The 24162-nt window shown below is 33.3% G+C and overlaps 1 protein-coding gene across 3 annotated transcripts in view; it reads left to right on the top strand.

Moving 5' to 3' along the window:
• Positions 1-24162, top strand: part of CSMD3 (CUB and Sushi multiple domains 3) — a 590741-nt gene that overhangs the window by 529795 nt on the left and 36784 nt on the right. For all 3 annotated transcript variants that reach the window (XM_062491358.1, XM_062491350.1, XM_062491342.1), the window contains 5 exons: positions 8560-8733; positions 10137-10310; positions 13736-13921; positions 17307-17480; positions 23162-23344. In XM_062491358.1, the coding sequence (XP_062347342.1) occupies positions 8560-8733; positions 10137-10310; positions 13736-13921; positions 17307-17480; positions 23162-23344 (891 nt within the window). The remainder of the gene's footprint in view (positions 1-8559; positions 8734-10136; positions 10311-13735; positions 13922-17306; positions 17481-23161; positions 23345-24162) is intronic.

Below are 24162 nucleotides of genomic sequence, written 5' to 3'. Positions count from 1 at the left end.
TTAATCTAAAACCAGATACAATGTACATTGCATGCTATTTGTGAATAGCACGGTGGGAAAACACTTGCATTTAAGAATTTTGCCACAATAACTTTATCCAAGTCAAGATGAGCACAGAATGAATTAAATTTCTCCTGCCTTACATCTGTAGAAATAAAATTGTGATATATAATTTAATAATAGTAGCAGATTACATAATCTTTACTTGCAACTTAAAAGTGGACCCCTACTTCTCAGAAGAGATTCATTATTATTCAATTCATATACTGTAATGTCCAGTAGGAATAAACAGTTGACAAAACAACTATATAGTTAGAGGGGAAAAACAGTAATCTAAAACACACCTGTTGTATCAGACTAGTAGCACTACAGTAAATCTTACAATGCATATCTTTAAAGGTTTATTATGGCAAATTGTTGAAGATGCCATGAAAACAAGTATTACTCAGAAAAATTAGAGTATTCATCATATGTATCATGCAAAATAAACGTATACCATGATGTTAAAAAAAAAAAAAAGCTAGTGACAGAGCACATTTCTAAAAGGAAGAGAGAAATGGCTGTCATAATTTCTATTGCAAAAATGCTGCCTACTGTGTTACATTACTGTGCATGAGTGAACTCCCTGCAGACTCAGAATAACCCAGTTCAATTCTTGTTTCTTCCATAAGTAATTTGAGACTTAAGATAGAGGGATGAGCTCAGGTAATGACAAATCAGAAACAAGAAATATTTTTAAGCAGGTTAGTGGAGGAATGTGGAGGAAATGGAGGACATTAAAGAAGTATTAGAATGCAGGACAAAGGAGATCAAATACAAGACCTACAGAGTGGGTATTTTAACAGGTCAAGGAATGCATTTTTGTACAACTTAGTAAATTTCACTATCTACTTCTGATATTTTGTGCTTTCAGTTGTAAACATTTTTTATCATTTATCTTACAGGTTTTCCACTTTTACTTTCTGAAAAATGTAGTTCTTGGACTGAAGTGATTACCAACGTATTTCTGTTTTAAGTATTGATGATGCCCTTAGGAATATACTTAGATGACATACATGAAATCCTACAGGATAACATAATACCTTTTTCAAGTATTTTGTTTAAAAATACAATTACTTTGTTTTTGAAAGTGCTACTGAAATAATTACATTTAATTGTTGTGTTAGATAGCCTGATTTTAATTCCAGGTATCTGTAATTTTAAAAATTTATGAAAAGTGGAATAAACAAGAATTTAAGTATCTGCAGTAGAACCTTAAACTTGTGGTGAACCTAATCAGATATAGCTGAGCATTAAAACTGAGGTAAGCTTTAAATAAAAAATATTGACTAAAATCTAAGTTATGTTGTTCCATGACACTGTGAACAGTAGTGCATGATTTTAGGACAGCCATAATAGTGTGAGAATATGATAATAGGTTTCACAGCTCTTTTTTGTCTTTCTTTTCTCATTCTGGCTTCTTTTACTAAAAGAGGGATAATTTATGGGTAATGAATCTGTGGCAAAAGTTAAAACACTTAACACAACTGCTTTCCTTTCTCAATCTCACTTTTTTTTTCTTTAAATAATACCTAAATGACAAAGTAATACTTCATGAGTAATCATACTATTATAATAGTAGGACATTGACTTCTTGGTCCTTGTTCTCCATGGCTGATGAGAAGAAAAAATGTTCAAATTGAAAAAAACAAATGAAACAAAACAGAATTGAACTTCTGAAGTAATTCTGTTGTCAAAGTTTAAAAAGCTAAATATTTCAGGACATTTTATTGTGAAAAAATAAGTTTAGTCTTTTTGAATAAAATAACAAGCAAAGACTAAAATCATGACTGTTGTGTCTCCTAGGTTACAAGCTGTCTCTCAATTTATTATGCTTGATCTTTTTCTGTACTGGTAACACTGAAACTGTCTATGAAATAATCCTGAGACATGTTCAGAAACATAGAATAGATTTTTACTGAATATCCTATCTATAAAAAGACTGACAAATCTGCAATTTTGTTATACATTTTCCTCTTGAAAAAGTACTTAAATATTCAACAAGAAATTTATTATTCTTTTGTCTGTTTACAAGAAACTTAGCATATTTACAGTATTTATAGTTTATATATTTACAATTTCGTATTTTGCATTATTTTATTTATTTATGGAACTTTTTGCTTTAATTTAAAGTCAGGAATAGCATTGATCATAAAAACATATCATACTTTAAAAAAATAATTTTTTAGTCTATTTGTTTTAATGCCTGTAATTAGATGTTTAGTAAACTGGGCATTTCCAAGAGTAAAAGTAAATCAGATCTACTTTAATAATTCTATGGTACTTTCAGGCAAACTTTCGAATTAACTAGTATATGAATGGTAAAAAACATTTCCTAAGATTTCTCCAACACTGATTTTTTTTTTCCCCTTTTCTCATTAACACTATTTTCAGTTTTCTTTTTTTTATTAGGTCAAAGGAGAAGCACTATCAGAACCTTTCTAAGTTCTAAGTTGTCATAAAGATCTGTCAATAATTTTGACTACCTTTTCTTCAAAAGTAGATGGAACACATTTTGTGCACCTAGTTCAGCTTCTCAGTATTCTTCCTTTGAAAGGAAGCTAATTGGTTCATAGTAAAACCACTTGACTCATTTAAGAGTTAGAAGGAAGATCTGAATCAAAATTCTAATGTGAACACAACCTTTGATGTGTTAGCTGGGGAATATTTATCCCAGTTTTACTTAACTTTTTTTTTCATAAAAAAGTAGTGGTTTAAAATGCTAATGAGTCACTGTTGGCAGCTTGTTACTTGTAAAGGAAAAACCAGTTATCCATCAGCTCTGTAGAGAACAGTGCTGTCCATGGAGTTAAAAGAATAGCAGACATACCATCTGAGGCAAAGCAACCATGTAAGCTAACAGCAAAATGTTCAGTACATTAATCTATCAGTGGTATTTTTTTGTATTTTCTCAGTTAGCTTTCAGTCGCTGAAAGGTTTCTCTGTCTATGTAACCTCTGAATTGCAACCTTTCTGCCAGTATTTTCATACTTGAAACTTCTAGAGAAAATATATAAGCAACTAACTTCTTTCTCTTCACTGTTTTAAAATATCTTTTTTAAACTCTTGGTATTTTAATTGAAGGGGATTCTGTATCACCAGTGTTACTGAATTAATACATATGGAGTTAACCATATGCTTCTCTTTGTTCTTCAGTACTACTGTATAATAATAACTAGACTTTCAAATTAGGTATATGATGTTTCATCTTTAAAGAATTATTCAGCTGTTTCAAGGAATTCAGCAAAGAACTTCCCTCTGTGGGCCATGGATTAAAAATGATTTAAAATAAATTTACCATTCATCCTGAACAGTTTTAGTACAGCTTGAGCAGCTGTCAAGATGAGGCTCTTCTGAAAATAGCAATAGAAATGCCCCAAGCCCTGTTTTGTCCAGGGCTGTGCCTTCTTATATCTTTTTAAGAAATGCAAGCCCTGTAAAGAAGAAAAAAATGCCTGGAAATAATTCTTCCCTTTTCAGCTGATGTAATCATGACAGGTTAATTAACTGCTTTGAATAATAAATAACATAAATCTCTGCTTTCAATAATATATTGGTATGTAGATTTGTTTCACTACTGTGCTCATGTTTGACACTACTGACAACTAAAATAAGCATAGGTACATTTTTTGCCATTTAATATAAAGATTCTGTATTCATTTATTCCTGTTCTTTTCATCTCATAGAACAACCTGCAGAAAAGAGATCTCATTTACAGCTATGGTTTCCAAGGTTTTGACACTAAGTTATTATGCTCATTCTTCATTGCTAGAGCAGGATTTCATGTCAAATTAGGTAATTTATTTGGTCCTCACAGGTTATTAATAGCCTTCATTCCCAATCTTTGACTAATTTTGTTTTATAATAATATTTCATGCAATTATTCTCAAGTTTTGCTAGACAGAAAATTGGAATGTTACATTTCTTATTTCTCATCTCAAATCTTCTACTCAGTAAAACCTTCGCATTTAGTCTCGTTAATACCTTTTTTTTTTGTAATTTTCACTTGTCTGAAAAAGTAGTACCTTTTGATTCAGTATTACAAGTTAGAAGTTACGTTAAGACCCATGGGTCTCATCTGAATTCATAGAACTCTACAAATGTCTTTTGCATCCCTGTCATAGAAAAAAAAAATGGAACTACGACTGGTTTTATGGTACAGCAAAAAAATAGAGACATTGACAATAGACAAAGCTGTCATGAAAACAGTCATGAAATATAGCTTAGCTAAAAGGAGTCTAGAATCCTAACTTAGTGTGAAATGAGCTATTTATTAGCAGGATATTAGAATGTATTTATTTGTCACAAAACCCTTATAAGAAGAATTTAAATGAAAGTCCTGAAAAACAATTGCAAAGCAAAGAATAAAAGTTCTGGAAAATATGAATGAATCTCTTACTTTTTTGGATCTTAGGGAATTTACTCATCTGCATGAATCAGTGGAAACTCCATTATAGTTCTCCAATGTTCTCTTCACAGGAACTATGAACACCATTATATATACTTTTCATAGCAAACATCGGGAACTGTTTACCACATGCACCTACATGACAGTTGTCAAGTATTTTATTTGAAAATAAAACAAATAATGCTGAACCCATCATTCTGGGTTGTTAGATTGCTTTGGTTTTAGGTATTTGCCCTCTTTTTTGTTTGGTTTGCTTTTAGTTTTTATTTTTCATATCCTTCAGTTGCACTAAACTTCCTCTGGAAAGCAGCGCAAAAACTGGCAAAACATCCTCCAAATCTTTCTTTCTTTCTTTCTTTCTTTCTTTCTTTCTTTCTTTCTTTCTTTCTTTCTTTCTTTCTTTCTTTCTTTCTTTCTTTCTTTCTTTCTTTTTCTTTCTTTCTTTCTTTCTTTCTTTCTTTCTTTCTTTCTTTCTTTCTTTCTATTTTTTTTAATTAATCTCTTTTTAAAAATCTGAGATAAAAAGTGTGTCACAAGTCTAGTATATCCTGTTTTTAAATGATATTTACTTCCTTTATACTGTCACTGATTTAGAATTGTGTTATGGCCGAACTTCAATTTTATAATACAGCTTTATGATGTTATTCATTAATTCAGTTTTATCTTTCAGTTTAGAAATCTTACATAGGAATAGAAGTAGTCTCTACTGTTTTAAAAATATCTTTCATTACTAGTAGTGGGAAGTTCACAATTGGTCATGCAATATAGTTAGTACTCTGAATATATAACTGTTATATAGAGTGGGAGGAAATAATCAAGACAGAAGGATTTGAAGTAACAGAATCATAGTTCAGCCCAAGTTAGAAGGGAAATTGAAAAATCTGATCCAACATTTCATGGCAAAGGGAGCTGAGATGGAACCTGTTTAGTCACATTTTGAAAATATCAAGTGGTGTAGACTCCCATCACATCCCTGAATAGATTGTTCCAGGGAATGCTTGTTCTTACTCTGAAAAGAATTCTTTCTTATGTCATGATGAAACCTTTCCCACTGCAGCTTGCACCCATTGTCCTTCATCCTCTCCATGTGACTCCATGTGAAGGGAGTCACTCCATTGTTTTTGTAGCCAGCATCAAAGCACTGGAACACTATGATGATCCTTCCCCCGCCTGAAACTTCTCTTCCTCAGGAACTAATGCCTTCAGCCTTTCCTCATAGGAGAGGTTTTTTCAGCCCTTTGATTATATTCATGACCTGCCTTTGCAGTCTGAATCTTTCTGCATCTTTCTTGTGCAGCCTGGCAAGTACTAAGTAGAGTGAGATGATCACATCTCTACCACTGCTAATAATGTTTCTGCAGATGCAGCCCAGGGTCCATTTTTCTTTCACTGTTGCAGCCACACACTGCTGACTCTCAGTCAGCTTCTTGTCCACCAAGACCCCCAGGTGCCTTTCGGTGACACTGCTCCCCAGACACACAGATCATGGCTTGTTCTGGGCTCCTTGCTGCTGTCATCCCAGGGGCAGAACCTTGCAGGTGTTTTTGTTAACCTCATACAGCTCTTTCTCGCTTGCTCCTCCAGCCTGCCCAGGTCTCTGTAAGATGTCTCTTCCTTCTCATGTCTGCCTCACCACCAGTCTGGTGTCATCAGCAAACTTGGTGAGGCTGCTTTCAATCCCATCATCCAGATAATTCATGAAGATACTCAACATCATTGCTGATCCTTAGGGAATATCTGTTGTGATCCGCTTCCAGACTGAGTGAAAATCATTGATCCCCACCCTTTTAGTGCAGCCTGTTGACCCATTCACTACCCATCTTGAATACCATCCACACAATCTGTATCTTACCCTTTTGTGCAGGAATAGGTTGTGGGAAATGGTATTGAATACTTTGCTGAATTTCAGGTAAGCAGCATGAACTACCCCTCTCCTTTTATATAGTAGGTGTTGAAGAAAGTCAAAAGAAAAGAAGAAACAAGAAGTGTAATTCAAAATTGGGGTCTGAGAGGTTTATGAAAATGAAAGTAAGTAGGCTAAGAGGATGGGTTTTTAAAATAATTTTAAATTTTCTGCAGCAGGCTGGGAGATTACTGAAAGACATACAGATAATTTACAATGAATTTTCACCTGTCAAAGTGGTATGGGCTTTGTAAAGTCCATGCACAGTTGGAGAAACTGCACTGTGATCTTAGTTACCTCACATGTTGAATTGCTTTAGTTTTATTCTCTCTGCACAGGTAACAGATTGACCTTTCTGCTGAAATATTCTGCTTACACTCTCCCATAAAGCAACATTAAATTTTTAATTAAGAACCAGGACATATATTTTAATTAAATGCAACTAGAAAAATATTTCTTTGAACATGATCAGAAATCACTGCAGACTGACTGGCTGCACTTTTCATAGAAACCAATCTTTTACAGCTCAGTTTTTATTCCTCATCTGACTACTCCTGATTATAATCAGAAATATTATAGAATAAGGAAATTATTTCCTTTGGACCATGTTCAAAAAAGACTGCTACATGCTGAATGTGTTATGCCATTTTATCCTAGAACATAAATTTCATTTATGCCTGTTTTTTACATAAGACCAAGGGAAACAGGGAGGGAACAAACAAAGGATAATACAGCCTTGAATGGTAACAGATTGAAACTCCTCCTCCTTCTGTGACTACACGGAAGTCAGATTGTAGTCATCAATCTAATATATGTGGAGGTTCATATACTACCAATACTATAAATTCTGATTGTTTTTTCATGATTCATACAATGAAATACAACGCAAAGCTCAAGATGTAAGAAAATGTAGAATTTTTTTTTTTCTTCTTTTTTAGGAAATTTCTTGCCCCAACTGAATGAGGCAAAATGCAGAAAAATTACGTCAGGGTATTAGAAGCATTTAACATTTCAAAGGAAAAAACAGTCCAAACTATATTGGTTCTAAATGTCTTTTCTTATTAGCAATCCCATGCTTTGGAGATTTGTTTGTGGGGGCTATTTGAGGAAAATTAGAAGAGAAAAGGAGAGCAGAGGAGTTTGGGCAGCTGGTATTTTTTTTCCCAAAAAAAGAACTAGCTGAAAAACTGCTCATGGTGTTTTGTTTTGTTTAGGGTTTTTTTGGGTTTTTTTTTTTTTGCTTGTCTTATGCTTCTTTTTGCAGTGAATACCAAATGTCACAGTCTTTATGAAGTCAACCATTCTTAGAAGACTTTCCCATTACCACATTTTTTGCTGAATCACAGTGCACATTTTCCAGAATTCATTCCAAAAAAATGTAACTACACATAGGTTTGTTTTTGTTTTTTTTTTTTTTTCCCAGTCTCTCTGTAGACTAAATGTCTCTTTTCAACTTTCATAGTGAAAATACAGTATTTCTCATATTTTGAGAATACCAAGTAAAAGATTAGGCCTGGGTATAGAAAGATTTTTGATTGCCATGTGGTTGCTGAAAGATTTGGTGACTGCTGTGCTGACTACCTTCAACCAAAGGATGTGAATATCTTTTGGATTCCACTGGGAAGGAAAGAAAGTACGGAAAACATTACAGGGAGTCAAATTCCAGAAATGAATTAATTTAATTTAATTAAGTTTTTTTTGTTGTTGTTGCAAGAAGGCTATATTTATAATGTCCACATGAACTGGTATCTATAATATTTGTATTTTTTAAATGTGGAATTTTTCTATTTAGTTAAATGTATGCTGCTTTAATGTTACCTTATTAATTTAATTATAACCAAAATAAAACTAAGGTAAATAATACATTTTTTTACATGTTGCAACAAAAAGGAATTATTCATAGTTTTAAAGGAAATTTGATTATATATATGGCATATATATATATATAGCATATTTAATCTCTTTGCTACATATCTTTTTGTAATTTTTATATGTGGATAATTATACCTATACAAGTGCATGACTGCAGTTTTCACCAAGCTAATAAAAATAAAGCTTTGAATTAGATCAATAAAGCAGCCGGAAAGATATTCATCTTTTTTTTTTTTTTTTTTTTAGTTAAGGAGGTTTATTTTAAATTTCTATGGCTTATTTACTAATTTTTTTCTATTGTTTTTTCTTTTATTTTCTTTACTATAAATAAATCTAGCTGGTCACTGTGGTATCCCAGATCTTATAGTCAATGGACAAGTAATAGGAGAAAATTATGGATACAGAGACACAGTTGTTTACCAGTGCAGTCCTGGTTTTCGGCTGATTGGCTCTTCTGTAAGAATATGTCAGCAGGATCACAACTGGTCTGGCCAGCTTCCATCCTGTGTGCGTAAGTAAGCGTGGCAGCACATACTGATTTATGTTACAGGAATGTCTGTGTCAAACAAGATGAGGACTGAATGATCCTCAAAATATGGGGCCACATAAAATCTATGGTTCATCTGTCAGGTGAAGTTTAGTGTTGTCAGCGAAAATTTCTGTATCTTTTGGCTACTGATACCTGATGTTATGGATATGGAAATTCTTCAGAAAGTGATAGGATTTAAGAATGCCAGTACTCAAAATTAAAAATGACCAGTAGTGGCTTTTGGAAATATTTAATGTATATTTACTTTCAGTTATATTTAGATAGTTTCAATTTTAGTTAAATAAGTAAACACTGTTGAAGTAAACTGTCAACACTGCAGATTAAAATGCTTTCATTACCAAATGATATTTTCTTTTCTTCTTCTTTTTCCTCACAGAGATACTGTTGCTTTGATTTGTGGTTTTGTGGATCTTTTGAGTGAATATTGTGCTTTGTTAATTTATTTTCTTATTCATGATAAAAGTGTCAATCCATCAAATGAAAGGCCTTTAAGTAATAACAAAAAGTGATGTATTTAATTTAGGAAAATTTGAGATTTCCATAAACACCTTAAAGTAAATTACCACAATTTTCAGGTTTAGTTATATTAGTGAATTGAAACTGTATTAATTGGCTTCCACATATCCTATAGCTGTATCTTTGTAGCAGAAATTCTTTTAATGCCAAGTCAAAGCACACCATGTTAATTCATTTATTCCGTGATGTTTTAATTTTTCTTTTTAATTACTGATTAACTTTTTTTTTTTACCAATGGTTTGCTAGAAAATAGAATGAAATGTTTTAAAAAGTGGTTTTGGATAATTCTGTAAATGTTAATCTCTGTCCATTTTTCCTTACTTTTTTTAATCTGGTTTTTGTGGGTGCAGAAAATAAACTTTACCTTCTGTGGACAGTTTTTGTATAAACATAAGAGAACTTCCACTGTGACAATAGTTCTGGGTTTTTTTCAAAAAATCGTCATAAATATATATCTCTGCTAAGTCCTGCTATTTAGGCCACAAAGATAAAATTTTGAGTTTACACTAAGACAAATTTGTAAGAAATAATACCTGAAGAACTAACATAGGCAAATACTACCTTTCAATTTCAGCCTGTACATAATGAAAATCTAGCAGCTTTTCTCCTGCTTCTTCAGAAGAGTTTTCTTCATTTGCTTTCATTACTGCATGTCAATTTTTATTCAGTTTATTTAAAAAATTAAGTAAGTTCTTGAACATGAATGCGTAATGGAAAATGTGCAGTATCTTATGATATCAAAACTTGAAAATACCATTATATAATTATTATCTATTGAATAATAAGTACTGAAAAGTGATAACATCTGGTTCTATTTTTTGGGGCTTTTTTGACTGTTGCTATGCTAGCCGTCAGCTGTGGTCACCCTGGTAGTCCTATTTATGGACGAACAAGTGGAAATGGTTTCAACTTCAATGATGTTGTGACATTTTCATGTAATACTGGGTATGTTATGCAAGGACCAACCAAAGCTCAGTGCCAAGCTAATAGGCAGTGGAGCCACTCACCTCCAATATGCAGAGGTAAGAATGCAGCATTTACAGGTTTCAAACTAAATGTTGTAAAATTAAGGCTGAAAAATAAACAGAGGGTAAAGGAACACAAGACAAAGTGATTCCTCTCTCACCAACAGAGAGACTGATTAATAATAATCTTATTATTAATGAGTTTTTACACTCTGGTTGCCAGAATAGTGGTGGCAGAGAAACTTTCTTATGTGTCTGTAGATTGTGTTGCTTTCTAAAAAATAGTTTCTACGAGTTACTTAAGCAAAATTATGGAAAGATAATTAAGAACTTAAATAATGAAATAATTTTCTCTGCATTTTTAGCCAACATAGTTCTAACAGTCACATAAGAAAATCTACTTTTTTTTTCTTGTATGTTTCCATTGCTGCTCCACTGAGCATCTTGACTTTGACAGTTGTTATTCTAATTTGTTAACATTGTCCATTTGTGTTGGTTCTCAGTGCTTCTAGATATTATATGTAAAATTCTTTCACTTAGAAAAATAATTCTATGAAATTAATCCTGTTTGAGTTTTCATAAGTAGTTTTAGGAGGTTTTTGTCACCCCTGTCTTTTTAAAATATCTTATGTGCTTTTTAAATAATTTGTTTTGTTTAGAAAAATTTACTTTTTGCTGTAACCTGCATGTACATACACAGAAATTCTAATAATTGTTTTTCAGCATCTTCTCTGAAGCCTCTATTTATTTTTATTTGTGTATTAACTAAATAATGTATTTTTATAGAAATTTTATTGACTGTGTTTTCAATAGGTGTTCTCCACTTTTATTTGATCACTTTCCCCTAAGAGATACTGCCAAGTAGTTTACAGATCTTAAATTTCCAAGGAACTCTTTGTTGATGAGAAGATATTTTCTAAATTTACAATACTAAACATGTACTCTATATTTAGGGTACTTACTTAATCTCATTTTCATTCCAGTTGCTATCAGTCCCCTTGGTATTTTTGTATTGCAGAGTAATGTGCCAAAGTGCTGGCAACTTACTGACATGTAGGGATTGGTAAATAAGTTGATCAGGTTACTCTTAGAAATTTTACACAGTCCTGAAATTGTATATTGTTTTTAAGAGAGAGTTTAAAACCAAAAATATCTAGTCTTGTGTTGGGCATCATTAATCATGACTGCAATGAGCAGTGAAATACATTCTAATAAATGCAATTTTAATTGCTTTGAAGTTATATAATAATAGTAATAAAACTGTTACCTTGCATATTTGTAAACTACCAAAAGTTCAATATTATAGAAAGAGCTGCACACCGTTGTGAAGACTTTGCTTTTGTTCCATAAATTTTTTTCATATAAATTCAACAGTGCACTTGTTGTAGTTATACTATTTACAACTTTGTTAAATATCTAGTTTCTTAGCCAAACATGCTCCTATATAATAATGAATAAATATATGAATAATGAATACAATAATTAATAAATTATTTTCATTACTTTAAATATATGCTTAGTTACATGAACATGGAAAAACATTCTCAGGCACATGGTGTGATTCTTAGGGCTGTCTTGTGCAGAGTCATGAGCTGGACTTCAATGTTCCTTGCTGGGGGGAAAAAAATGGAAAAAGACAGAAATGTAGCTCAGGCTTTCTTCCAGGAAAAAAAAAAAAATCAATATTGACCGTCAATGTAGCTAACAAATAGTTCTGTCCTTTACTGTTAAAGAAGTCAAATACAAGCAAAAAGCTATTTCTGCCCTTGGGGAAAGTATGTTTTCTAGGCTTGTGGTACCAATATTTGAGACCTGCTAGAACAGGCACACAAGCAGACTACAACATTTAGAATAGTGACTAGAGAGGACATAAGACATAAAATGACTACATTAAGTGATTTTGCTAGGAAAAATTCAAACCTTGAAGTGCAACTGACAATACCGTTTTTCCTTTGCAGATTACAGCGATTTTCAGCATCTTTTGATAATTTCATATATAGACATCCATGCACATTTACCTCTGAAATTCAGCAAACGTAAATGCAGGGTCTTGCAGCTGGGGAAGAGTAACCACAATTACCCCATGCACCAACGCAGGCTGGGCGTGACCTTCTGGGAAGCAGCTCTGCAGAGAAGGACCTGGGGGTCCTGGGGGACAACAAATTGACCATGAGCCCAGCAGTGTGACTGTGTGTCCAAGAAGGCAGTGGTGCCTTGGGGTGCATTGCCAGGAGGTCAAGGAAGGGGATCCTGCCCTACTCAGACCTAGTTAGACACATCTGGAGAACCTGGAGTGTGTCCAGAGGAGGGCTACAAAGGTGGTTAGGGGACTGGAGCATCTCTCTTAAAAGGACAGGGTGAGGGAGCTGGGCCTGTTCAGTCTTGAGAAAACGTGACTGAGAGGGGACTTCATCACTATCAGTAACTGAATGGAGGGTGTCAAGAGAATGGAGCCAGGCTCTTCATGGGGGTGCCAACCAAAGCATGAGAGGCAATGGGTAGGAAGTGATGCACAAGGAATTCCACCTGAATACACACGCAGATGTATAGGTTTGCATGTAGGTGTATGCAAGTGCATGTATATAAACATACAATTGCTTATAAAGATATAGGGATAGTATTTTTTATGGGAACTTTGGTTTTCTAGAGTAACTTTGAATAAAAGATATGTGTTTCCTCGACCAGAGTAAACCACACAAAAACTGTGAAAATAATCATCATGACCCCCAAAATAAGTATACTGAACCCACAGATAGCTGTAAGACATGAAAAAAAGAACAAAACAAAATAAACAAAAAAAACAAACCAAACCAAAACAAAACAAAACAAAACAAAAAAAAACCCAGGAATAAAATCTGTATTTAGAAATTTTCAAAAATATAAATTTAAATTGCTAAGGACTCAAAAAATGCATCAGCATTTTTAACCATTAAAGTTAACCTCTATTTTTAAAATTTCCTAAACCCACTTCTTGGGATATGTTCTTATTCTGTCAAATTCTCCCCAGTCTTACCTAAGTGACCTTGTGCCCTTTTGCTCAAAACATCTGTCCTAAAGATGATCCATTATCAAAATGATGGTATGGGAACATAAGTACATTTGCATATCTGTGTGTGTTAGACCTAAGTCACCTCTAGGCCCAAAATACATTTCTATTTGTGGACAATAGTATGTGTCAAGGCAGGAATATAAATTCATTTTATTGGTGTGTTCAGTAATTTTTAGTGGCCAATAATTTTATGGTATCATCACACTTTAAAGAAGTATTTCCTTTCATATGCTCTGGGTTTGACATCTTCTGGCTTTAGTGTCTTGTTGATTCAGTTCTTCTTCCTAATTCACTACCATTATATAAAAAAAGTTAAGAGTATGTAAAATGAGAATAGCAACACATTGAATATTTCTTATACAAAAAAATAGGAGACCATTTTAGGAGACTGTATTAGTATGGCTCTCAAGTCTATGCTCTCTTTCTTTTTTAGTGGTCAATTGTTCTGATCCTGGAATTCCTGCAAATTCTATAAGAGAAAGTAAAATTGAACATGGAAATTTCACATATGGCACAGTGGTATTTTATGACTGCAATCCTGGATATTTTATATTTGGCTCTTCAGTTTTAATTTGTCAACCAAATGGCCACTGGGACAAACCTCTACCTGAATGCATTAGTAAGTAGATAATGAGTTTGCTTCTATAAAGAATGTGGACTATACGGGGTATTATTTTACACAACATTTTCATCAGTCTCATGACAGCAATCACAATAATCATATTTATATACATTTGTCTGTGTGCAGTACTTACGGAGGGTCTCAGGAGCTGCTAATGTAGCAGTTATATTGTTCTTGTATGTAGCAAATAACATAGAATACTTGTGAAACGCAGCAGCCAAACAAACATCTCTGAATGCTCCAGCATAATAATCCCTGATAGCAGGGATACAAGGTCAAAAGCTGTCCACTGAATTCCCCAGTAACAGCACTGTAGAACACCTAAGATGTCCTCTGGACAATGTCCTCAGTTTACCACACTAATAGATGTACCTGAACATCATGCTCATGTGCAACCTATTCACTAGGGCAAGTGGATCAACACAGGTAGGTAATTTTTATTCTGGTTTGTCATGAACAACTTTCTGACTGCGATGCAGATATAGCCAGAGATGTTTCTTAGACTTTTAATTGTCTGAGACAGTTGATTTACCTGGTGCTCTATTAGTCTGTGAAAAGGGTTTAATTTAGGATCAGCATTTTTCACTGAGATAGGGATTAAAGGGAAAATAGGCTAAATATTCCTTATTCATTAATCATGGGCTGATATTTGCAATACTGTATCTATTTGTTCTCAGGAGACTTCGCTAGTTCGACTATTACCTCTCTAAAGAAAAAATCAAATTTTTTGGTTTAAAGAAACCTAAACATTTTTTTCAGCTAAAAATTTCACTTGTGGGACTTGTCACTTTCTTTGATGGGTTAAGTAGCTTGATTGCAAGTCACAGTTAAAGTATCTGTTGGTTTCACATTAAATTTAAAGGCAACATTACCATTTCAAATAGAGAAATATTGCTTAACAGTAAAATTTCTCCAAAGAGAAATGAATTTAAAGGTAAAGTTGCAAAGATTTCTTCTTTCTACATTTGTATTTTAATCTCTTAGTAATTTTTATCTGAGTTGTCACAAGTAATTTAACAGTGCAGACTTTATTCCTCTTTTAAAAGAGCTTTGGGAGTAAAAGTGATATATGTACTTTTGAAAGGGCATCTTCTGCTTTATTTGTGTCATTTTTATAGAGAGGTCAATTAATTCTACCTGAGTGGTATCCATGATATTTTGTAATCCTAATCTTACCAAAACTTTTAAAGAGCCTTTTTATAAGAGCTTCTGGAGTGTTTTGCAAATTATTGCTGGAATGGGACTTTTTACAATGGCATGTATTGATAGCACAAGGAATAATGGTTCAAACTAAAAAGAGTTCATTTAGATTAGGTATAGAGAAGGTGTATTTTTAAATGAGGGTGGTAAAATAAGAAGAGAGAAATTAGTTAGAATTTAAAAAAAATAAAAGAAAATCAACTTTTCATATGAAATCTCAGCCTGAAAACAATATCAAAATAAAATTTGTAGCATGCATAATCAAATTAAGTGTACTATTAAGGGTGCTATACTTTTTTAAGTCAGTTATTAAGGATCCAAGACTTCTAGACTTAAATTTAAACAGAAAAGTGTGCATAGGAAAGCTAAAAGATGGAAACTGTATGAAATTAACTGTGTCCTGTATTACATCTGAATAGGGCAAAAGTTTCAATCAAGAACACTACAGATAATAAAATATTCTGAAAAACTCTGAATGTTCTTCCGAAGAAAAAGATGAAGGCATGACCAACATGCCTTTTTATTGACAATGTTTTACATTTCCATGCTCAGCAGTCATCCATAAGCGATAGTAGATTTTAGTTAGAAGCAATTGATTAAAAAATTAACATGCTGCCAACAAGTGTTTGTTATGTAAAGTTGACTATTCTGACCATTTTATTCAAAGTCCTCAAATCCTGCAGAATGGTCACAGGGGTCAGCGACACTAGGTAGGAATAGCTTACCACATTGCTAAATCCTTTGTAGTCCTGTCAACAAGGTTCTACATCATGAAAATTGGACCTCTGGGAGAACATGTAATTAAATGCAAATCAGTATATACATAAATTAAAGCTCAAAGACAAAAATAATAATTAAGAAAGACAAATTGTCATGTATGATTTTGGTCTTACACTATATCGTACAATCACTGTACTCCTGCATGTAACTTTTTGTTGTGTCCCCTGCTCAGTTGTTGTTGGGCAGGGGGAAGTTCCAAGGTTTGTGAGTGCTGGCCTTTGGGGCACTCAGCTTCATGGTTTCTCACAGAAACCTGCAGTTTCCAGAGGGCATAAAAAGACCGGGAGAGCAGCTCAGACTTTTTCCACAGGATTTATTATAGTCTGTGAAGGGGTCAGGTTACAAATCCAAAGATGGGGGATCACATATGTACTTTAACAGGGTTTGGGGGGATCACAAGTAAACCAATGGAAAACAGGGTTAACACATTCTGGCCAACTACATTATCTTTCTTTGTTTGGGACAACCAATTATAAGGAATCAAACCTAACCAATAATATTCTAAAAAGATAAGAAGAGCTTGCATTTTTCTAACATGAGTCATTAGCAAGTAATTTTTCTTATCTCAAAGGAGGTTCCAGGGGGTCCATCACAGGGCTGTCTGCAGAGGAATTCGTCTCCTTTACACTTGCATGTATCTGAAAGGCCATGGAATTGGACACATCCTCAACCCTGATTAGGCTTCTGATCTGGATTTTTTCGTTAACAAGAAGTTCCTGTAGAAAATCGTGTTTAATACAATGAAGTTATGATAAAAAAACTGTAGCTGTATGATTCAGCAGCCAGTTCTACTACACCGATATTTGCAGCTCTATTTTGTGGGTATCTTGGTACATAACTATGAATGTCTCCAGCCAAGATAATCTACATACCATGGACAGATTTAAGATAAAAAGAAATCAAACATCAGGTCTAGATTCAGTTTGTGTACACAGTGGATTTGGTTTATGAATTTCAATCGTGCATTTCCCAAACTTGATTTATTTAGCTTGCTTTCAAATTAACTCCTTGCTCTGAATTATTCAAAGAGAGATGAAGTTCTGCATACTCCCTACCACAGCAATGACTTTGGCAGATACTATGTTCCTGTAATTTTTCTCTGAATAGTATGAGGTGTGTGCATGCGTTCATGCCATAAAGATCAACTTAGTGAATGAGTGGTTTTGAGCATCAATATATGTATCTAAAATATCTTTTTTTTGACATCTCCAAACATTTATTTCACAGCTTTTGGTCTGAAGCATATTTTGCATTCTAATTCCATGATCTTCCCCCTTCCCCCAAACCCTGAAAATGCTAAGCCCTTCACAAAGTTTATGTGTGCAGTTATGAAAATGAAAACTAAAAATTGTTTGATCAGTGATAATAACCTTCTTTTATCTCCAATAATTATGCATTGTAGTGATTGACTGTGGACACCCTGGAGTTCCTCCGAACGCCGTCCTGTCTGGAGATAAATACACCTTTGGTTCCACTGTTCATTACACCTGCACAGGTAGACGCTCACTCTTAGGGCAGTCATCTCGCACATGTCAGTTAAATGGACACTGGAGTGGATCTCTTCCTCACTGCTCAGGTAATATACGTGAATTAATGACTATATCCTGAAGTTGTTTTAAATATATTTTGTTTTCTTCAGAAGGCCACTTAAAAATCTGTAAAATCATGTATAAAACTGAATTGCCATCTCAGTAGAAGTAAAAAAAAAGTAAAACCAAAATAAGCATGAAGTGTTAGCAAGAAAATAATCTGGAAGAAATAGACTTTCTTGGTGGCACTTAATATGAAAAAGAAATTTCACATTCAGTTGACTGTTGACAGTTGACTGTTAACAAAACCAGTTTGTTTTGAAAACATTTTTTATCTTATTTCTGGCAAGAGTGTTAATTTCCGCAGTGAAATATTGCAGCATTGTCTCTTTTAGATGATGGGTTAATTTTCTTATATTTTTTCTTTTAACTTGCAAAGTGCCTACTGACATGATGACACCTCAGATATAACTTGATTGTGAAATGCACCCATCTGTATAATAAGGCCAGGTGGGCTCCACATAATTTCAAGACAGGATGCTCAGTTATTGAGAGAATGCCATCTAATCTTTGTAAAAGTTTAGCCCTCACTAAAGACAGGTTATGTTTTCTGAAAAACTTATTGCTTAGGAATATTCTGGTTTACAACTTGATTCACTTTAAGAGCAGTGATCAAGTGAAAAACAGAAATCCAAGTCACATGCTAATTTGGGATTTGATTAAATCCCTTTTGTTATTGTAGACTATGTAAACAAATATTGTGATAAAGGTTAACCATGTTATTATTCTCAGCACATACTGGTGGAAGTTCTTTCTTGTCCGGCTTATGTTTCTTTATTTAATTGGAGAAATCAGAGGGGTTTTGAATCTTATTTAAACCGATGTAATTCAGAGAATTTTGACATGTTTAATGGAAGAAAATAAGAAGAAAATAACTGATGTTTTTTCTTGGATTAGATCTATGCCAAAACCAGAAGTGAAAAATGACTGATATGCAAAACTGACTATGCTATACTAGTTTCACATTTTAATCCAAGGTTCTTTAGAGTATTTGTAAATAATGGAATCATAGAATGGTAGAAATCAGAAGGACCTTTACAAATAAACTAGTCCAACCTCCAGTTTTAGGTAGGGACATCTTCCACTAGCATCACAGAATGGATTATGGTGGAAGGGCTGTTCAAAGATTATCTAGTCCTCCGTTACTGCAATGAGAAGGGACATATGCAACTAGATCAGGTTACTCAAAGTCCTGTTCAACCTGACCTTGAGCATTTCCAGGGGTGTTGCATCCACAAGTTCTCTGGGCAGTGTGTTCCAGTGACTCACTGTACACATCATAAGAAATGTCTTTATGCCCAGTCTAAATTTAGCCTCTTTCAGATTAAAATTGACCCCTCTTCTCCTGTCACTACAGACCTTGATAAAAAGCCTCTCTACATATTTCTTCTTTATTTCATATGTTGAAAGGCCACAATAAGGTCTTCTGGAAGCCTTCATTTCTTCAGGTTGAACAGCCCAAATTCTCTCAGCCTTTTGGCACAGCAGAGGTGTTCCAGCCCTCTGACCATATTTATTGTATGTTCGTTATCATAACTTCTTCTGGACCAGCTCCAAGAAGTCTCTGTTCCTGTTGTATTGGAAACCTCAGACATGGATACAGTGGGCCAGGTGGAGGTCTCACATATTCTGAAACTTTTCTGTTGTTTTTAATTTTTTCCTTCTCTTGCCCTCATCTCTTCAGTTATTCAGTTAGAAACTGATTATCAGCTGCAGTTTCAGAGTATGAAATTTTACAGTCCATGTCACAGAAATAGTTGAAAATTAATATGAAATTCTAAAATAGAGCTTCTTGGTTAAAATATTGTGTTAAATTCTAAACTGTTGGAAGAATTTTTCAGTATCTGAACCTTCTGCAAACTCAGGAACCTAGAATGTGACAAAACATAAAAATGTACACCTAATTTAATTCTTAAAGTTTCAATTAATAAAGCAGAATAAAATTTGCCACAATCAGAGCAAAGATCAAGTTCTTATGATCTTTAAGTTTTAAAGATATGCACTAGAAGTCAAGCTTCAATGTAAAATAATCTTATTTAAGATATAAAATTTAAATTATGAATTGCAAAAATAATTTGAGAAATAGACAAAACTATCGAGGAATACAGCCTAAAAATACACCTATAAAAACAAAGAAGCCCTACTGAAAATAGGATTATGCTATAGTATTTCTCCTATTAACATAAATGTCTTGAAATATCTTGGGATATTATGAGCGAGGTACATGAATTTTTTTTTTCTAATTACTGTTTGTCTACCTACCTTCTTCATAGGTATGTGGTGGGTTAATCTAATGGTGTCTCTAATCAGATCTAATTAATTTTTCTTAATACATGAAGAAAAATTTCCTTGACATAGATACCTTTAAATGTCAATCATAATGAATCAAATTGGAGCAATTGTAATAAAGTCTTATTTAACTGTACTGTACCAAACTATAATTCTTAGTAAAATTTTGAGATTTTGTTTTCAAAGTTTATATCTGAAATGCTTTCTCGTTATAAAATAATTTTCAGTTCATGACACAGAATTTCTATATTTTGCATCTAAAATATGTGAAATCATCAGCTTTTATTATTAGCTTTTAAATTTATTTCTTTGTTGTAATGCATATTAAAGCATTAACATTTGCATGTTTGTTTATATTATTCAAAATACATCATATAGAATATATAACTGAGAAAAGACATAGCATGCTTGACCTTTTAGTATATGAAAAAGAATTAGAAAAGGAAAAGCTAGATTAGTGAACATAAGGTAACTGAATTTTGTAACGCAACTCTTATGACAGTTTCTTGTCACATGACACTGAGCTAGAAGGAATTGTCATGTCCCATTGATGTATACTGGCATTCAGAAACAGTTTTCAATCATCATATGCATATCAGATGGAGTCAGAATTTTTTTGCAATGTAGAATTCCTCATTGTGTTCTGCAATAGTTGGACATAGTCTAAATATCCTCCATTTCATCAAGATTAAATGTCAACTGAGAATTTGTTACATGTGTGAGTGTAACATGCAGTGTAACAAGGATGGCTCATAAGTAGCTGTAAAAATAATTTAGTTGAGCCTTCATGAGGTACTAAAAATATGTTCTCTTAGACTTCATCACAATCTGCAACTTCCTCATGAGGGGAAGTGGAGGGGCAAGCACTGATCACAGCTCTGTGGTGACAGTGACAGGACCCGAGGGAATGGCCTGAAGCTGTGTCAGGGGAGGTTTAGGTTGGATATCAGAAAAAGGTTCTTCACCCAGAGGGTGGCTGGGCACTGCAGCAGCTCCCCAGGGAAGTGGTCACAGCACCAGCCTGACAGAGTTCAAGAAGGGTTTGGACAATGCTCTCAGGCACATGGTGTGACTCTTGGGGATGTCCTGTGCAGGGCTGGGAGCTGGACTCGATGATCCTTGTGAGTCACTTCCAATTCAGCTTATTTTGTGATTTCTTTGATTCCATCATATCTGATGTGATTAGCCACTTGGAAAAATTATTTCTGTAACCTTCAATCAAAAGAGCTGGTGGTTAACCTTCCTAAAATAAAAAGTCTAATGATCCAGAGTAATAATTAGGCATTAGAAAAGAACACATGGTCTCACTTAGAAGAGGAATACATGATTACTATTTGACATAGCAAATAACCTGTTTTCATTTTTTTCATCATATAATTCTTTTAGGCATAATGTTAAGTAATTTGCCAAAAAACCAAGCTGTTATTGTGGAGACTTTACAAGTGTAGAATAATGAGTAGGCCCTGTTCCAATTTTGTCCTAGGCTGACTAAATACTACTGGAAAATGTAAGATACAGATCCGCAAAGCAACAAAAAACACCCTTGATCTGGGATTCTTTTTTTAATTATTTCAAAAATATGAAGCAGACTTTTCTCAAACTAGAATGTTGTTAAGACACCTAAGTACCTTGGACATAAATTACATTGAAAGCTTATAGAACTTTTTTTCTAGAATTTGGAATTATTTACAATTTCTTTTTAATCAGGGCTGTCAATCTGTTTTACTGATCAGTGTCACATAATGAAATGAGTTAACAGAGAACAGTCTAACTTCTCAGTCTGTGATTTTGAACCAGACAAATAGCCCTTTTTCTTACTTGAGTGTATTTCTGAAATCATTTAAATGCAGAGTACCATGTCTTTCTTAGACATAATGGGCTAAACCGAGTGTTTGCTCATGCACCAGAGTTTTCAAAGCAAAGCATGCTAGTTCTACTCTTTTTCCTTCACTGTTCAGTTCTGTATGTAATTTTATCAGTAAAGAGTTTTGTCCGAAGCTTCACTCCCAACAGCATTTTTTAGACATATACGCTGCCAACTAAGGCAGCAGAGCACTTGTTTTCTCCATATGGAAGACTTCAGGGTCCTAACTTCCCATAGAATCCCTCTATAGTCAGTTTGTCACTTTTGGTCTTTTGCATATTCAGAGTGTGCAAATTTGGTTACTACGTCTGTGTAAAAACTGCTCTTCTTACCTCTGTTTAAACTCAGACAAACCCCAGAAAAGTACAGCTATTTTTCATAACAAATTACTTACATAATAGGATTGTTTTTTGATCCGATTCTTGAAATATTTAATCTTTTTTTTAATAGTGTAATTAACTGCAAAATAACGCAGATATTCTCTCAAAAATATCTATATGCTTGACATGTTTTTTGTCTAGAAGATATTTTATTTGCAAGTTCTTAAGAAAAAATGGTCTATGAGGAAAAACACTGGAGCTCCAAGAATTCAATTCTTCAGTATTGAAACTCAGTAATATAATATTCCTTCATCTCTTTTTGTTTAGAAAACTATGTTAAAGTTCTCTAAAATAATAAATAAATAAATAAGTATTTAAGTAAATATCAAAAGATTCAACCAAATGAGCTGCTGTTCGCATAGTGTGTTACTTAGAACTTCCTAAAAGTTCTTACCATGGTTGAAGATTTAGATGTATAATCTTAGATGTTATTATTATTATTATTGCTGTTTATTGCTATCATTATTACTGTGTTGATTATTCTAACATTTATATGCAATATATAGCATTTAACATTATTAATTTATGTATATATAAATATGAACATATTTATCATTAACCCTTTATCTTAGAATTTTCTGAAACATTTATATCTGAGGGAGATTTTGGCTTTCAAGCTGTTTCAATGTGATGTTTCAACATTTCTAGAATTCAGGGAAATGCTTCATGTCTAATGCACATAACACTGTTGACTAGAAATTTCATTCAATGCAGAAACTGTCCTAGTGAGATCATAAAACTAAGAAATATTTTATGAACACTAGTTATACACACAAAAAAAGAAAATTGTCCTTGCAATCAGGGCCTTGGTTTTCCTCAGAATTCCTTATTTTAAAATGAAAATTACCAAGGTTTTCTGTTTGTCTTATCCCCCCTATTTTATTTGATAATTCTATCAAAATTTTAACATGTTAATAGAGGAATTTGAGAAAATTGTAATTCTTTTTCTGTATTCCTGTAAAATAAGTATAAAAATTAGTGGAGGAGCAAGTAATTTTTCAATTATAGGCATTCACACCCACTGATATATATTGGTATTTAAAAAAATTATATATATACATAGAGACATGCATTATAAATGCAGAATCATAATAATACTTCACACTTATTCTCATCTTTGTACTCTAAAATCTAGGTGATACAGCTGGTTCTTGTGGTGATCCAGGGATCCCAGGCCACGGGTCTAGGGAAGAAAACAATTTTAAAATTAAAAGCACGATACATTTCAGCTGTGATATTGGATATATCCTCCATGGCTCAGAGGAAAGAACATGTTTATCAAATGGAAGCTGGACCGGAAAACAGCCTGAGTGCAAAGGTAAATCAAAGAACCACTCAATTTTTAAACTGTGATTTTAATACTGTTGATCAGAAAACCAATTTTGCATTGCCACCTTTGTGTTGGGAATGGGATGCAGTAAATTTGGACTGACAAATTTTTTAAGACAACTTTTTTGCACTATAGCAGGGGCTTGGCGTCAGGTGGAGAACCTGAAACCAGTTCCTGGCACCCCTGAAACTGCATACTTACAGGTATTGAGGAAAAAAAATAGATAAGTCTCTAGAACTCAATTTTCTTATTAATATTGTTTCACTTAAAAATCTCGGCATAGGCTGACCTTTAATCACAACTATTAATACACTTGAATTTCAGACAAAAGACTCCAGGTTTAGGAAAATGTCAGTGTCAGGATCTGTTTAGATTTATACATCTATGTGTGAATGGTTGACCTAAAATTTCATCTAATAATACTGTTGACATTATTATTTTTCAATAGAAAATGAAATGATCAAACAAGTTTTCCTACCTTGGAAATTTCAATGTAGGCAAATTATCATAAAAGAAAGCTATAACAGGATATTTCTGAAGAATCATTTATTGCCTAAATTATCTTGCTTCAGAATAGGAAATAATTCCCAACAGATTTTTTTGTGTCTTGAAAAAAGAAAATAATTTGAGAACCTGTATTCTTATTTTCTATTTTATTGCTGTTGACTATGTTATCTGTATGAAAGAGTAATTTCATTTTAAAAATTTGTTTCATAAACTGGTTTTGTAATATCCTTTCTGCTGAATGACTGTGAACTTTACACTGCATTAAAAAATTGTGTGTGTATGTATAAAAATGTTTTTAT

Source organism: Cinclus cinclus, chromosome 1, assembly GCF_963662255.1.
Source record: "Cinclus cinclus chromosome 1, bCinCin1.1, whole genome shotgun sequence".
In the NCBI taxonomy this organism is placed as follows: Eukaryota; Metazoa; Chordata; class Aves; order Passeriformes; family Cinclidae; genus Cinclus; species Cinclus cinclus.
Note: the sequence above shows the minus strand (reverse complement) of the source record. Positions and strands in the feature narration are given on the sequence as shown.